The 17,401-nt window shown below is 42.7% G+C and overlaps 1 protein-coding gene across 2 annotated transcripts in view; it reads right to left on the reverse strand.

The window, feature by feature from the left end:
* Positions 1–13,466, reverse strand: part of TFB1M (transcription factor B1, mitochondrial) — a 191,710-nt gene extending 178,244 nt beyond the window's left edge. The window contains exons 1-3 of one of the 2 annotated variants that reach the window (XM_044292177.1): positions 13,399–13,466; positions 5,663–5,798; positions 906–1,057 (exon numbers count right to left, since the gene is read on the reverse strand). In XM_044292177.1, coding sequence (XP_044148112.1) covers positions 906–1,057; positions 5,663–5,777 — 267 coding nt within the window. In that variant the 5' untranslated portion in view covers positions 5,778–5,798; positions 13,399–13,466. Of the gene's footprint in view, positions 1–905; positions 1,058–5,662; positions 5,799–13,351 lie in introns of both variants that reach the window. The other variant, XM_044292178.1, reaches the window with a different exon arrangement.
* Between the last annotated feature and the right edge of the window lie 3,935 nt (positions 13,467–17,401).

Here is a 17,401-nt window from a genome sequence, read left to right on the forward strand (position 1 = left end):
CAGGGAATCTATATGGGTGATCACCCCCCTGTCATTGATCACCCCCCTGTAAGGCTCCATTCAGACGTCCGTATGCGTTTTGCGGATCCGATCCATGTATCCGTGGATCCGTAAAAATCATACGGACGTCTGAATGGAGCCTTACAGGGGGGAGATCAATGACAGGGGGGTGATCAGGGAGTCTATATGGGGTGATCAGGGGTTCATAAGGGGTTAATAAGTGACGGGGGGGGGGGGTGTAGTGTAGTGTTTTGTGGTACTTTACACAGCTACCTGTGTCCTCTGGTGGTCGATCCAAACAAAAGGGACCACCAGAGGACCAGGTAGCAGGTATATTAGACGCTGTTATCAAAACAGCGTCTAATATACCTGTTAGGGGTTAAAAAAATTGCATCTCCAGCCTGCCAGCGAACGATCGCCGCTGGCAGGCTGGAGATCCTAATTGGCACCGGCAGCATCTAACATCATCCGAATTTTTATTGCGACCTCAAGACATCAACGTTTCGGCTGATACTCAGCCTTTGTCAAGCCTAATGACATCATCACAATTACACATATATATATATACCCCACATATAAAAACACACCCCCTCACAATCACCAATAGTAATCGCTGGTCATATCATTTGCCAATCCCTGTCTCCTGTGCATTAGCCTAATAAGTTATTACCTTTCACCTGACCAAAGACATAATACGGCGGTATCCACCATGTCGGCATTGCTGGATGCGATGTGCGCAAATGCGCACAGCTGAACTTCCTTAATAGGATAGTTCGGTAAAACTTTGACAGATTCAAATCAATGGGCTCAAGTAATGCACAGACGATGTATAGAGAGGCATTCACAATGCCTAAAAGAGGGGGTTGTAAGAAGGGGACCTCCGAGTCTGGCAATAAAATACAAACCTTAAGTCCAGGAATAAATCTAGTGTCCTTTTCAACCACCAGGAGTTCCTCAACACCAGTATTTAGTATAGCTCTTGTAATTCCTCCTGGCCCAGGACCAACTTCACATACATAAGCATTTTTTAAACTCCCAGCTTTCCGTACAATTTTATCTGAAAAATAAGAATTTTCATCAACAAGACTTTCACACATTGAGAAAAGTCAGAAACACAATCTGAATTGTGCCATCTGGCTGTGGAAAGTATGAAAACCTAATTCACTCAAAGAATAACATATATTAGGAGATGCTTGATAATCGATTGTACAGTATAGTGTACAGTTTTAAATTATTGCTAAGGACAAGATACACTTGTGACAAACACATCTCACACTGCAATATCATGTAATTATTCAGTAGACTGTAAAAACTAGGCTTTATCCGCTATTCACACTTATCTGGTCTGTGTCTCACTAACCCAGACCTAGATACCACAGAAGACTGTCACTGGCAGTCATCAGTTCCATGTCCTACATGGACATACGGACCTCCCTGCGCATGAAGAATCGCTCAGGTGTTACGGCAACAATACAGACCATTTTGCCCATCTGAATTCAGCCTAAGGACGCAGTGATTTTAGGCTCTGAGGACACAATGGGGGAGATTTAGCAAAACTGGTGCAAAGGAAAGCTGGCTTAGTTGCCCATAGCAATCAATCAGATCGATACTTTTATTTTACAAATTTATAGCTTTTTATGTTTTACTACCTGTGCATAATAAAAACTTTCTAAACCTTTTTTTTTATTGCTGCCATAACCTTTTTTTTTTTTACACTTTTCCATTGACATCGCTGTGTAGTAAGGGCTTGTTTTTTTTTTTTTTTGGTTTTTTTTGCAGGATGAGTTGACCTTTTTAATTGTTACTATTTTGGGGGTACAAACTTATTTTTCATAGCTTTTAGGCCTCATGCACACGGCCGTTGCCCGCATACAGCCGGTCCACAATATGCTGGCACCAGCCGCGTGCTCCCCGCATCATGGATGCGGGCCCAGCATTCACTTGAATGGGTCCGCAATCTGGAGCTGCGGTGCGGAACGGAGGCACGGAACCCCCAAGGAAGCACTACGGAGTGCTTCCATGGTGTTTCTGTCTGTGCCTCCGCAAAAAAATAGAACATGTTCTATTGGTGTGGACGGATCATGGACAAATGATCGGTCCCCAATGCACGGAATGGCCGCACAACGCATGAGGCCCTATTCAATTCTCTTGGAAATGGGATAAACAAAAAAGCAAACAGAATACATATTTTTTTCTAGGTTAAATGTGATTATTTTATGGTTCAAAACGATGTACTTTTTATAGTCTTATTTTCCTACATAATAAAGCATTTTGTAGCGTCAAATAGACTTTTGTGTTTATTTTTGGCACAATTTAATATTTTCTTTTCTTTGCATCACTATATTCTGACACCCATAACCTTTTTATATTTCCATCTACAGAGCTATGTGAGGGCTCATTATTTGTGGGGTGATTAATAGTTCATATATATACAATTTTGGGGTGTATGACTTTTTGATCAATTTTTATAAAAAATGTTGGGAGGTTAAGTGAGGAAAAAACTGTAAATGGATTTTTTTTCCATTAGGGCATTCACCGAATGGGATAAATACATTTATATACTGTAGTTTGAGCGTATTAAGAAGAATATGATCTTTATTTTTCTAATATTTATTTTTATTATGGGGAAATATATTCTAAAGCAAGCAAATGTACCACAGACACAATAGTCTGGTGGGGACTCACTGACTTCCATGGGAGAGTTTTCTAGACATGCTCTGTGACCTGTGCAGAGGTCACTGTACAGGGAGGGGAAATAGATAAACAGTGACCATCACGTTTTTGTGAAGGTTGGATCCTGTGTTATCTATTCAAAGGTGGTATTTATTTTTGCAATCTACATGTGTTTATAATAAGATATCTGCTGAAGAGTGATTTGTACAGAACCAAAAGCCTCGACTTATTATTAGGCTCAAAAGGGGGCACAAAAGCTGCAAGATATTAGGATAAAAAAAAAAAAAAAAAAATACAGATTGTGATATGGTAGATTTCATAAAAATCGCCAAATATTACAAAAAAAATGTTTAACATAAAAACAATAGATCATTTCTAGAGATGAGCGAATTTCATATTTTGAAATTCGTTCACACTTCATTTGGTGGTAAAAGGTGAATTGCGTTATGGATTCCATTACCACGGACCATAACACAATTCTATGAAGGAATGCCTTTAGAGGCATTATGTTATTCAATCCATCATAATAGAAGTCTCATTTCCGTTATGCAGGTTATAGACTTCTATTATGACAGAACGAATAACGGAATGCCTCTAAGGCCCCTTTCACACGGGCGTGTATTCCGCGCAGATGCGATGCGCGAGTTGAACGCATTGCACCCACACTGAATACAGACCCATTCACATGAGCGGTAATTTTCACGCATCACTTATGCGTTGCGTGAAAATCGCAGCATGCTCTATTTTGTGCGTTTTTCACGTAACGCAGGCCCCATAGAAATGAATGGGGTTGCGTGAAGATCGCAAGCATTCGCAAGCAAGTGCAGATGCGGTGCGATTCACGCATGGTTGCTAGGAGACGATCGGGATGGAGACCCGATCATTATTATTTTCCCTTATAACATGGGTATAAGGGAAAATAATAGCATTCTGAATACAGAATGCATAGTACAATAGCGCTGGAGGGGTTACAGTTAAAAAAATATATAATTTAACTCACCTTAATCCACTTCTGTCTGTCTTCTGTGCTGTGTGCAGGAACAGGACCTGTGGTGACGTCACTCCAGTCATCACATGATCCATCACCATGGTAAAAGATCATGTGATGGATCATGTGATAACCGGAGTGACCTCACCACAGGTCCTGTTCCTCCACACAGCTAAGATGAAGACAGAAGGAGATGCCGGTGTTCTGCCAGATTTCTATAGCTTGCCGAAAGTCTATAGCGGAAGTGACGGAGCGCACTTCCACAAATCATCCGAATCATCGCCTTAAAGTGACAGTCACCTCAAGTAAAATACAGCATCTACGTGAATTTGTACCCTCGCGGGCTCGCTTAGCTCGCCACGCATCGGGCTCGGCCTCGCTGCGCTCGGCATTTAGTAAGACTAGCTCTGTGCCGCCATTGATAGTAAAGAAGGAAATGGATAGTAAAGAAAGAGACTATCCATCTCTTTCTTTACCATCCGTTTCCTTCTTTACTATCAATGGCGGCATAGAGTTAGTTTTACTAAATGCCGAGCGCAGCGAGGCCGAGCCCGATGCGTGGCGAGCGAAGCGAGCCCGCAGTACAAATTCATGTAGATTAATGGAGATGACTGTCACTTTAAGAAATCTATACCCTTAAGTCTGCGCACGCGCGGTGTGCGAACTACTCCAGTGGAGGCAGCAGGAATGCTTCGCTGAAGTACGCTTGTGCGCTTGCGCAGCGCACCACGTCACTTCCGCTATAGACTTTCGGCAAGCTATAGAAATCTGGCAGAACACCGGCTTCGCAATCAAGTGGACTAAGGCGAGTTAAATTATAAAAAAATAAATTTAACCCCTCCAGCGCTATTTTACTATGCATTCTGTATTCAGAATGCTATTATTTTCCCTTATAACCACGTTATAAGGAAAAATAACACAATCTACAGAACACCAATCCCAAGCCCGAACTTCTGTGAAGAAGTTCGGGTTTGGATACCAAACATGCACAATTTTTCTCGGGCGCATGCAAAACGCATTACAATGTTTTGCACTTGCGCGGAAAAATCGTGCGTGTTCTCGCAACACACACACACACATTTTTCCGCAACGCCCGTGTGAAAGAGGCCTAAAGGTATTCCGTTATACATTCCGTCATAGATTAGTTATATGGTCCCTGGTAACGGAATCCATAACGCAATTCACCTTTTACCACCAAACGAAGCGTGAACGAATTTCATAAGCGGAGATTCACTCAATATCTAATAATTTCCTCATGAGACATTCCTGTTAAAGAAAAAAGACAAGAAGGTGTATATTAAAAGGGTTTACAAGTCTTTATAACTGATGACCTATCCTCTGGATCATGAGTATCTGATTGGTGGGGATCCGACAACTGGGAGCCCCGCCGATCAGCTGTTTGAGAAAGCACCTGCACTCCTGTGAGTGCCGCTGCCTTCTCCTTACCCACCAAGCACAGTGTCGTTGTATAGCAGCTGTGCTTGATATTGCGCTCAGCCCCATTCACTTCTATGGGGCTGAGCTGCACCCAGGCCATGTGACCGATAAACGTGTCGTCACTGACCTAGGAAAAGTTGGGAGAAGGAAGTGACGCTAATGCAAGCTTTTTCAAGCCTTTTCAAACAGCTGATCGGCAAGGGTTCCGGGTGTCGTACACCCACCGATCACATATTGATGACCTATCCTGAAGATAGGTCACCATTATTAAAGTATCTGAAAAAACCCTTTAAAGCATGTTTAAAAAAAGGAAAGAGCAGGAAGTGTTGTCATGTGGACACAGTAATATAAGCTCTCAGAGAGGCCTCTTGTAACAGCCACCTCTGACTAGAAAAAAAATACTTTTATTTAACATAGGTCATCTAGTGGGTCACACATCCTCGTTGCAGAATACACCTCTTCTTTACTGGATCTAACCCTGATTTCGGCCAGAAAAAAACAGAAGAACAATGCACAGTATGGCATCTGCAAATACGTTCCCAAATGCTTTAAAAATAAACGTACCAGTAAGTTTCAAATCGAGCAGAAAATTCTGAGACAGCTGCTTTTCCGCTCTTAAATTGTAAAGCTTTATAATTTCCCTTATGGTTGGTAACGGTGGTAAACGGTACAGAGTCATCTTTTTCTAAACATTCAGAACCTGAAAAACAAAGGAAAAGTGGGAAATTCATTATACGATGCACAGACAGCTTTAATAGCAACTTTTTATAGATGAGGAATTTGGCCTCTGTACGTACTGAACAATTTTACACTTAAAGGGAACCTGTCACTGAGATTTTTGTGTATAGAGCTGAGGACATGGGTTGCTAGATGGCCACTAGCACATCCGCAATACCCAGTCCCCATAGCTCTGTGTGCTTTTATTGTGTAAAAACACAGATTTGATACATATGCAAATTAACCTGAGATGAGTCCTGTATGTGAGATGAGTCAGGGACAGAACTCATCTCAGGGTAATTTGCATATGTATCAAATAATTTTTTTTTACACAATAAAAGCACACAGAGCTATGGGGACTGGGGATTGCAAATGTGTTAGCGGCCATCTAGCAACCCATGTCCTCAGTTCTATACCAAAAATCCCGGTGACAGGTTCCCTTTAAAGTAGTACTCTCATCTTGACATTTCTGGCATATGTCGAGAATGGGCCTCTGTGAATAAAGAGGTAATCGCAGATGCATCTCCATTCACTTCTACAGGAGTTCAGAACTCCCACAGAAGCGAATGGAGAGAGTCCATGTATATACGTCCACCACGAGAAAGGTGGGACCAGCACCTATCAGACACTTATGGCATATCCTGTGGAAAAACCAAATACCATAAATGTCTAGAGTGGTAAACCTGAAACACACCCCAATACCTCTTTACATGTATATAGAAAGTATATTTCAGAACAAGTTTAAAGAAAACCTTTCAGGGGACTTCTGCTGCACCAAAGTAGGAGGAGAAGCTGAGCTCCATCATCTATCAGCTCATGTGATAGACAATAGTAAATCCTGACAGGACTCCTAGGAGGGAAGGTCCCGAGTACTCCGCTCGGCAGCTCTCCCTGTATCACTGTGTGGGGGACAGGTTCCCTTTAATTGATATTTAATCACAAATCGTCATTACAATATCTTAGAACAGCTTTATACTTAACCATACAACAGTCGGAACTGAGCACTTTGGGTTAATACTAGGAATGAGTGAACTTCATATTTTGAAGTTCGTGTTCAGGTTGAGGTATATGCTGAATTGCGTTATGGATTCCGTTACCACGGATCAAAAAGCAATTCCATGACGGAAAGCCTTTAGAGGCATTCCGTTATTCATGCCGTCATAATAGAAGTCTATGGCCTGCTTAACGGATCTGTCCCTTTTCCGTTATGCAGGACAGGACTCCAGCATAACAAAAACCGGACGGGTCAGTTATGCAGGCCATAGACTTCTATTATGACGGAATGAATAACGGAATGCCTCTAAAGGCATTCCGTCATGGAATTGCGTTACGGTCCGTGGTAACGGAATCCATAACGCAATTCAGCATATACCACAACCCGAACACGAATTTCAAAATATGAAGTTCACTCTTCCCTAGTTAATACAAAAAATAAATAAATACGTGCTGCTTTAAAAAAAAAAAAAAAAAGAGATCTCACATTTTTATTTCCTTAGCTGTTGCACTGTGCTGTTAGTTTATAACGGGAACCAGAATGGGTGGCATCGCGGCATGCCTGGGGTCTGTTAGGTTCCATTATGGTTTCCATCTTTCAGACAGGAAGAACAGCACAGCATTATTCTTCCCATGAGAGCTGCCAGAAATGGAGTGGACATAATGTAGCACATATTCTGTGCTCAGTTATTATTAATATGAAGCTTTAGAACTCCTGAAGGTAATAGAGTAAGAGTAGAAAGATTGGCACCATAGGATGCACTGTTGTGGTCGCACAGCAGCTTCAGACCTCATTGCATTACTTATGTCTGAAAAAAGGTAATGGGCACTATGGCAGTGACATGGACAAAGTAACCGTATGTCCATGTCTTGCAGTATCATAACCAAAACCAGTGAAAGCACGTACACTGTCCCACTGCTATGGCAGTATTAATTGCTATCTAACATGCAGCAGTGGTGTGGGCACCATGGCTAAGAGTTATTCGTACTGTTATATGACGTCTCTATCCCTTTGCTTAAGCCCTGCCCGTTGGCATTAAAGGGGTTGTCACATCTTGACATTAATGACATATACACAGCCCTGTTCTTGCAATAGGCACAGGTTCCACTTCTGGAAGCTATCAGATATTTACGGCATGCCATCTCATAGAAGTGAATGGGGGCGCCATACTTGTAATTACACTGCTCACCGCTGCAATTGCTGCGGCAAGCAGGTAAACAGAGCAGAGGAGGCAGTGCTTGTACCCCTGCCGATCTGATATTGATGACCTAATCTGAGGATAGGTCTACTGTCACTATGATGCTGTTAGTTTGGGGTACAGGGAGCCACAGACGGTCCGACACATGGACCTTGCACCCCAATTCCTCATTCACACCTCAGTGTTTTGGTCAGTGATTTCCATCAGTGATTGTGAGCCAAAACCATGATTGGAGCCTCCACAGACATAAGGTCTAAGGGAAAGATCTGCTCCTGTTCTGTGTTTAGAGCCGCACCTGGTTTTGGCTCACAATCACTGATGGAAATCACTGACCAAACACTGACGTGTGAACGAGGCATTAGGATACCTGCACAAGGGTGCGCGTTTTCAAACAGAATTGCCAGGTGGATTTTCATGCAGATTTCTCTGAGTTTCTGCACCAAAATCTATCTGCATATCTTATGTCTCATTCATCCGTCAGTGATTTTGAGTCAAAACCAGGTGGGGGTTTACACACAGAACAGGAGCAGATCCTTCCCTTATATCTTACGTCTATGGAGGCTCCAATCCTGGTTTTGGCTCCCAATTAGTGTTGAGTAAAGCGAGCTTCGGATGCTACATCCCAAGTCACTTTGTTCAAAACTTCGGAATGAGGCTACATGCACATGAACGTTAGGGCTCAGTGCCCGTGCTGCGAACCGCATGGGGTCCACGATCCGAATCCGATGGTCCGCACCGCAAAAAAGTAGTGCATGCGCAACTTTTTTTTTTGCGGTTCGGAGGCACGGCCAGAAACACCACGGAAACACTCCGTAGTGCTTCCGTGGGGTTCCGATGCGTGCCTCCGTTACGCATCTCCGTGATTGAGGACCCATTCAATTGAATGGGTCTGTGATCCGTGATGCGGAATGCACACGGCCGGTGCCCGTGTATTGCGGACCCGCTGTATGCGGGCTGCAATACGGCCACGGAGGTTGTGTGCATGTAGCCTAATACTGTACAGAGATTCGAAACCAGGGACCCCCTTCTCTCACCTCACCAAGCACAGTGCCATTCATTTTATAGCAGCTGTGCTTGGTGTCTCAGCTCAGCTCCATTCACTTATATGGGGCATAGCTGCGCCTAGGTCATGTGACCCATGAACGTGATGTCACACGGGCTAGACTAAGCTGAAGAAGGCTGCTCCCTGCGAACACATGACTGTATGTCTATTAGACTGTGCCACAGTGATAGGCGATACCAGTGCATTATCAGAGCCATGTCTACTAGTGGGACTAAAAAAAGAATAAAGTTAATAAATAAATAAAAATTCCATAAACAATGCTTTTATTTAGTAAAACGCACACGTTATTACACCCTGTTTGCCGCAACCCATATAATAAAGATAACACGTCACGTATACTGCCCTGTGAACATAAACATTTTTTTTCCTATTCACCCCTGCCCTCAAAAATAAATATAAAAAGTCTCATGTACCCCAAAAAAATAAAAATCATACAGCTACAGCAGCATTAAGTCCTCATGCACACGGCCGTTGTTTTGGTCTGCATCCAAGCCGCAGTTTTTGTCCTCGGATGCAGACCCATTCACTTCAACGAGGCCACAAAAGATGCGGACAGCACTCCGTGTGCTGTCCGCATCTGTTGCTCCGTTCCGTGGCTCCGCAAAGAAAACATAATCTGTCCTATTCTTGTCTGTTTTGCATGTGCATGTAGCCTAAAAATGAAGGATTTCTGGAATGCGGAGACATAATGAGGCGTTATATTACTGTACAAAAGTAAAACACATGGCCAAAAGTTTTGAGAATTACACAAATATTAGTTTTCACAAAGTTTGCTGCTAAACTGCTTTTAGATCTTTGTTTCAGTTGTTTCTGTGATGTAGTGAAATATAATTACACGCCCATCATACGTTTCAAAGGCTTTTATCGACAATTACATGACATTTATGCAAAGAGTCAGTATTTGCAGTGTTGGCCCTTCTTTTTCAGGACCTCTGCAATTCAACTGGGTATGCTCTCAATCAACTTCTGGGCCAATTCCTGACTGGCTTACTAATAACGATACATTTATTATTCAAACGGGTAATGGAGCAAAAACAGTTTGCTCAGGTGATGTCCTAAGTATGGTAGATATACTCAACAAGAACTCCTATTATAGATAGGATAAATTCTTAAATGGGGTCAATAGAGTGCTGACTAGGAAATATGGGGGGAATGGGTAAATAGGTGGGAAAGAATCATTCCCTGGATGACCCTCAAGAGCTAGAGTCCTGTGCACAGGGATGTCCCCTGATGGTGGAGACACCCTGCCCCCGTACCCAAGTCTCTCTATTGCCCTAATAAAGCCCTACTCATAGACCTGGATTGGAAATAAATAAATCCAGGGAAAACAAAAAACACACACATATAGATGAAAAATATGTATACACAAAACAACAATTCCAACGCGTTTCAGCTGCATATAGCAGCTCATCAGGAGGTGATGTAGAATTAGTGGACGTAGGGAGTAACGAAAAGATATAAAATACAAGATGATACTTAGCTCCTATATATGTAACCTGTCAGATTCAATTCAATGATGAAAACAAACCTCTGTCATAAAGATATATAGATCGATCAGAGGGGGGCCCTTAAGGCAGATGTATCAGGTATATGAGGCTGGAAGGCACGTTTAAATTCTACTTTTTTCTAAAACTAACTGTGGTACGTGTAGTCTATCCTTAAAAAAATATATATATGTTTTTCTGTCTGTTCCCAATTCCTGACAGATAGCAACCCATTCTTTCATAATCACTTCTTGGAGTTTGGGTTTTTGTTTGTCCACCCGCCTTTTGAGGATTGACCACAAGTTCTCAATGGGATTAAGATCTGGTGAGTTTCCAGGCCATGGACCCAAAATGTCAACGTTTTGGTCCCCGAGCCACTTTTAGTTATCACTTTTGCCTTATAGCACGGTGCTCCATCGTGCTGGAAATTGCTGTTGGAGGGTGTTTTAGTACCATTCTTTATACATGGCTGTGTTTTTGGGGCAAAATTGTGAGTGAGCCCACTCCCTTGGATGAGAAGCAACCCCACACATGAATGGTCTCAGGATGCTTTACTGTTGCCATGACACAGGACTGATGGTAGCGCTCACCTTTTCTTCTCCGGACAAGCCTTTTTCCTGATGCCCCAAACAATCGGAAAGAGGCTTGATCGGAGAATATGACTTTGCCCCAGTCCTCAGCAGTCCATTCACCATATTTTCTGCAGTAGATCAATCTGTCCCTGATGGGGTTTTTTGGAGAGAAGTGGCTTCTTTGCTGCCCTTCTTGACACCAGGCCATCTTCCAAAAGTCTTCGCCCCACTGTGCGTGCAGATGCGCTCACACCTGCCTGCTGCCATTCCTGAGCAAGCTCTGCACTGGTGGCACTCCGATCCTGCAGCTGAATCCTCTTTAGGAGACGATCCTGGCGCTTGCTGGACTTTCTTGGATGCCCTGAAGCTTTCTTAACAAGAATTGAACCTCTTTCCTTGAAGTTCTTGTTGATCCTATAAATTGTTGATTGAGATGCAATCTTAGTAGCCACAATATCCTTGCCTGTGAAACCATTTTTATGCAACGCAATGATGGCTGCACGCGTTTCTTTGCAGGTCACCATGGTTAACAATGATTTCAAGCGTCACCCTCCTTTTAACAGGTCAATTCTGCCATTTTAACCCAGTCAGCCTGAGATAATGATCTCCAGCCTTGTGCTCGTCAACATTCTCACCTGAGTTAATAAGCCGATTACTGAAATGATCTCAGCAGGTCCTTTAATGACAGCAATGAAATGCAGTGGAGTTTTTTTGGGGATTAAGTTAATTTTCATGGCAAAGAAGGACTATGCAATTCATCTGATCACTCTTCATAACATTATGGAGTATATGCAAATTGCTATTATAAAAACTTAAGCAGCAACTTTTCCAATATTTATGTAATTCTCAAAACTTTTGGCCACGACTGTACACATATTTGGTATAGCCATAATCACACTGAACCAGAGAATAAGAGATGTTAACGTCATAACTGTTATACATTTAAAGTGCAAAAAGCAAACTATTCATTTTCCGTTATCAACCCAAAAAGTTATAAAAGTTAATAAGTTGTATGTACCCCAAAATGGTGCCACTAACAAATACAATACACCCTCAAACAACAAGCCCTCATATGGCAATGCTGACAGAAAAATGAAGGTATGGGTAGAAAAAAAAGCATCTGCCCAGTGTCTTATTTCGTAGCAAAATAGTCCTGGATTTCAGTGGCTGACCTGCAGTCCCACAACAAAGCACTGAGGCCAGGGAATGATGATCATGACATCACTTCATTGTGCCTGCTTCTGGGGAGGGGAGGGCAGGATGCGTGAGCACCATTCATCGGGGAATGGGGCCAGGTGGTTGTTTTTATTTTATATTAACAATACAGTCGCTGGGACTAAAGGGGACATTCTACTGTGTGGGGGCACTAAAAGGACATAACTACTGTGAAGGGGCACTACAGTGGCATTATACTGTGTGGGGCACAAAGGTAACTGAGCGGGTCTGGGGTGTGTATAGATAGACATTGGGTGGAGTTAGAGGCGTGAGCAGTGTGCAATGCGATGGAAAAATGAATCCAGCCAGGGAAGGAGACAATATAGATAATAACAATATATTAGTAGGTGGCTTCTAGTCACCACTGGGACCCGCACCTACAAGGAGAACAGAGCCAGGGAGTTGCGGTTGCAGGACCCCGGGGTCTGCCTCTCCCTTTGAAGTGAATGGGAGTGCACCGCACATGCTCGGCCACCGCTCCCATTCATTTCTCTGAGGCCGACGGAAATAGGCGAGCCAGTGCTTGGCTATTTTTGGCGGCTCCGTAGAAATGAATGGAGGGTGGCTGCGCATGCGCAGTGTACCCTCCTCAACTTTCTCCGCTCCGATCTCCTTGTAGGTGCGGGTCCCAGAGGTGGACCAGCACCTATCAGACAATGGGGGCATATCCTAGCGATATGCCCCCATTGTCTAAGATGGGATAGCCCTTTAAAGTTCCTATCTTTTTATATATTGTTCATGCTGGAAGCTGTTGCACGCACGTGTCACAGTGCTGCATATTATGGGAGTCCTCCGTGTGCACTGACACCTGAAGCTCCCACTGCAGAGCCCCAGGGAAAAGTGCACAGCACAACATCAGCACAGCCCCTCACAGAAAGACGGATATTTGCCCACCTGAACACATGTGGCACTGACACTACAGCCCCACTGATGGTCACACACGACTCACCATCCCAACTAATCACAGTGTAAAATACACGTGATATAAAGGCAATTCAGCCTCCACTTACATTTCAATACAAAAAAACTTTATTTCAGCAACAACTCATTCACTCACTGAAGAGAAGGGCGACAGCAGGGCGAACGCTACAGCCTAGTGGACTAAAAGACCTTTGATGATGTCAGGATCATGTGATCGATCACGTGTGCTGTGAAAGTAATTGCTAGATTATAGTAGGCTAAAGGACCTTTGGTGATGTCATGATCACGAGGGCAATCACGTGAGTGGGAGGAGTCAGCCCCCAGCCGGTTTCATGTACTTTATTTCTGTATGTCCTCGTGGTGCATAGTGATTTGTGAGCTCTATGAGCTTTAGTGTGTGTTGCTTATACGGCTTCTGCGCTGTATACTTTATAGGCGCAGTCCTCTCTGCACAATGGGCTTTACACGCAGAAATCTAACCTTTTACAGAGCTCTGCACTGTATATCATCTACACACACAGCTCTGCACTGTATATCATCTACACACACAGCTCTGCAATGTATATATTCTACACACACAGCTCTGCAATGTATATATTCTACACACACAGCTCTGCACTGTATATCATCTACACACACAGCTCTGCACTGTATATCATCTACACACACAGCTCTGCACTGTATATCATCTACACACACAGCTCTGCACTGTATATCATCTACACACACACAGCTCTGCACTGTATATCATCTACACACACAGCTCTGCACTGTATATCTTCTACACACACAGCTCTGCACTGTATATCTTCTACACACACACAGCTCTGCACTGTATATCTTCTACACACACAGCTCTGCACTGTATATCTTCTACACACACACAGCTCTGCCCTGTATACGTTATACACACACATAGCTCTATGCTGTATACTTTATACACACACATAGCTCTGCCCTGTATACTTTATACACACACATAGCTCTGCCCTGTATACTTTATACACACACATAGCTCTGCCCTGTATACTTTACACACATAGCTCTGCCCTGTATACTTTATACACACACATAGCTCTGCCCTGTATACTTTATATACACACATAGCTCTGCCCTGTATACTTTATATACACACATAGCTCTGCCCTGTATACTTTATACACACACATAGCTCTGCCCTGTATACTTTATATACACACATAGTTCTGTGCTGTATACGTTATACACACACATAGCTCTGCTCTGTATACTTTATACACACACATAGCTCTGCCCTGTATACTTTATATACACACATAACTCTGCCCTGTATACTTTATATACACACATAGCTCTGCCCTGTATACTTTATACACACACATAGCTCTGCCCTGTATACTTTATACACACACGCAGCTCTGCTCTATATACGTTATACACACACATAGCTCTGCTCTTTATACGTTATACACACACACAGCTCTGCCCTGTATACTTTATACACACACATAGCTCTGCTCTGTATACGTTATACACACACATAGCTCTGCCCTGCATACGTTATACACACACACAGCTCTGCCCTGTATACTTTATACACACACACAGCTCTGCACTGTATATCATCTACACACACAGCTCTGCAATGTATATCTTCTACACACACAGCTCTGCACTGTATATCATCTACACACACAGCTCTGCCCTGTATACGCTGTGCCCTGTATACGTTATGCACACACATAGCTCTATGCTGTATACTTTATATACACACATAGCTCTGCGCTGTATACTTTCTATACACACATAGCTCTGCGCTGGATACTTTATACACACACACAGCTCTGCACTGTATATCATCTACACACACAGCTCTGCACTGTATATCATCTACACACACAGCTCTGCAATGTATATCTTCTACACACACAGCTCTGCACTGTATATCATCTACACACACAGCTCTGCACTGTATATCTTCTACACACACAGCTCTGCACTGTATATCTTCTACACACACATAGCTCTATGCTGTATACTTTATACACACACATAGCTCTGCCCTGTATACTTTATACACACACATAGCTCTGCCCTGTATACGTTATACACACACACATAGCTCTGCTCTGTATACGTTATACACACACATAGCTCTGCTCTGTATACGTTATACACACACACAGCTCTGCCCTGTATACTTTATACACACACACAGCTCTGCCCTGTATACTTTATACACACACATAGCTCTGCTCTGTATACGTTATACACACACATAGCTCTGCCCTGTATACGCTGTGCCCTGTATACGTTATGCACACACATAGCTCTATGCTGTATACTTTATATACACACATAGCTCTGCGCTGTATACTTTCTATACACACATAGCTCTGCGCTGGATACTTTATACACACACACAGCTCTGCACTGTATATCATCTACACACACAGCTCTGCACTGTATATCATCTACACACACAGCTCTGCAATGTATATCTTCTACACACACAGCTCTGCAATGTATATCATCTACACACACAGCTCTGCACTGTATATCATCTACACACACAGCTCTGCACTGTATTTCATCTACACACACAGCTCTGCACTGTATATCATCTACACACACAGCTCTGCACTGTATATCATGTACACACACAGCTCTGCACTGTATATCATCTACACACACAGCTCTGCACTGTATATCTTCTACACACACAGCTCTGCACTGTATATCTTCTACACACACATAGCTCTATGCTGTATACTTTATACACACACATAGCTCTGCCCTGTATACTTTATATACACACATAGCTTTGCCCTGTATACTTTATATACACACATAGCTCTGCCCTGTATACTTTATATACACACATAGCTTTGCCCTGTATACTTTATACACACACATAGCTCTGCCCTGTATACTTTATACACACACATAGCTCTGCCCTGTATACTTTATACACACACATAGCTCTGCCCTGTATACTTTATATACACACATAACTCTGCCCTGTATACTTTATATACACACATAGCTCTGACCTGTATACTTTATATACACACATAGCTCTGCCCTGTATACTTTATACACAAACATAGCTCTGCCCTGTATACTTTATATACACACATAGCTTTGCCCTGTATACTTTATACACACACATAGCTCTGCCCTGTATACTTTATACACACACATAGCTCTGCTCTGTATACTTTATACACACACATAGCTCTGCCCTGTATACTTTATACACACACACAGCTCTGCTCTATATACGTTATACACACACATAGCTCTGCTCTGTATACGCTATACACACACATAGCTCTGCTCTGTATACGTTATACACACACATAGCTCTGCCCTGTATACGTTATACACACACATAGCTCTGCTCTGTATACGTTATACACACACATAGCTCTGCCCTGTATACGTTATACACACACATAGCTCTATGCTGTATACTTTATATACACACATAGCTCTGCGCTGTATACGTTATACACACACATAGCTCTGCTCTGTATACGTTATACACACACATAGCTCTGCCCTGTATACGTTATACGCACACACAGCTCTGCCCTGTATACTTTATACACACACATAGCTCTGCTCTGTATACGTTATACACACACACAGCTCTGCCTTGTATACTTTATACACACACATAGCTCTGCTCTGTATACATTATACACACACATAGCTCTGCCCTGTATACGTTATACACACACATAGCTCTATGCTGTATACTTTATATACACACATAGCTCTGCGCTGTATACGTTATACACACACAGAGCTCTGCCCTGTATACGTTATACACACACACATAGCTCTGCGCTGTATACTTTATATACACACACAGCTCTGCTCTGTATACTTTATACACACACATAGCTCTGCTCTGTATACTTTATACACACACAACTCTGCTCTGTATATTTTATACACACACAGCTCTGCTCTGTATACTTTATACACACACAGCTCTGCACCTTATACTTTATACACACACATAGCTCTGTGCTGTATACTTTATACACATACAGCTCTGCCCTGTATACTTTATACACACATAGCTCAGCCCTGTATACTTTATACATACACAGCTCTGGACTGTATACTTTATACACACATAGCTCTGT

This window comes from Bufo gargarizans, chromosome 4 (assembly GCF_014858855.1).
Source record: "Bufo gargarizans isolate SCDJY-AF-19 chromosome 4, ASM1485885v1, whole genome shotgun sequence".
Taxonomy (NCBI): Eukaryota; Metazoa; Chordata; class Amphibia; order Anura; family Bufonidae; genus Bufo; species Bufo gargarizans.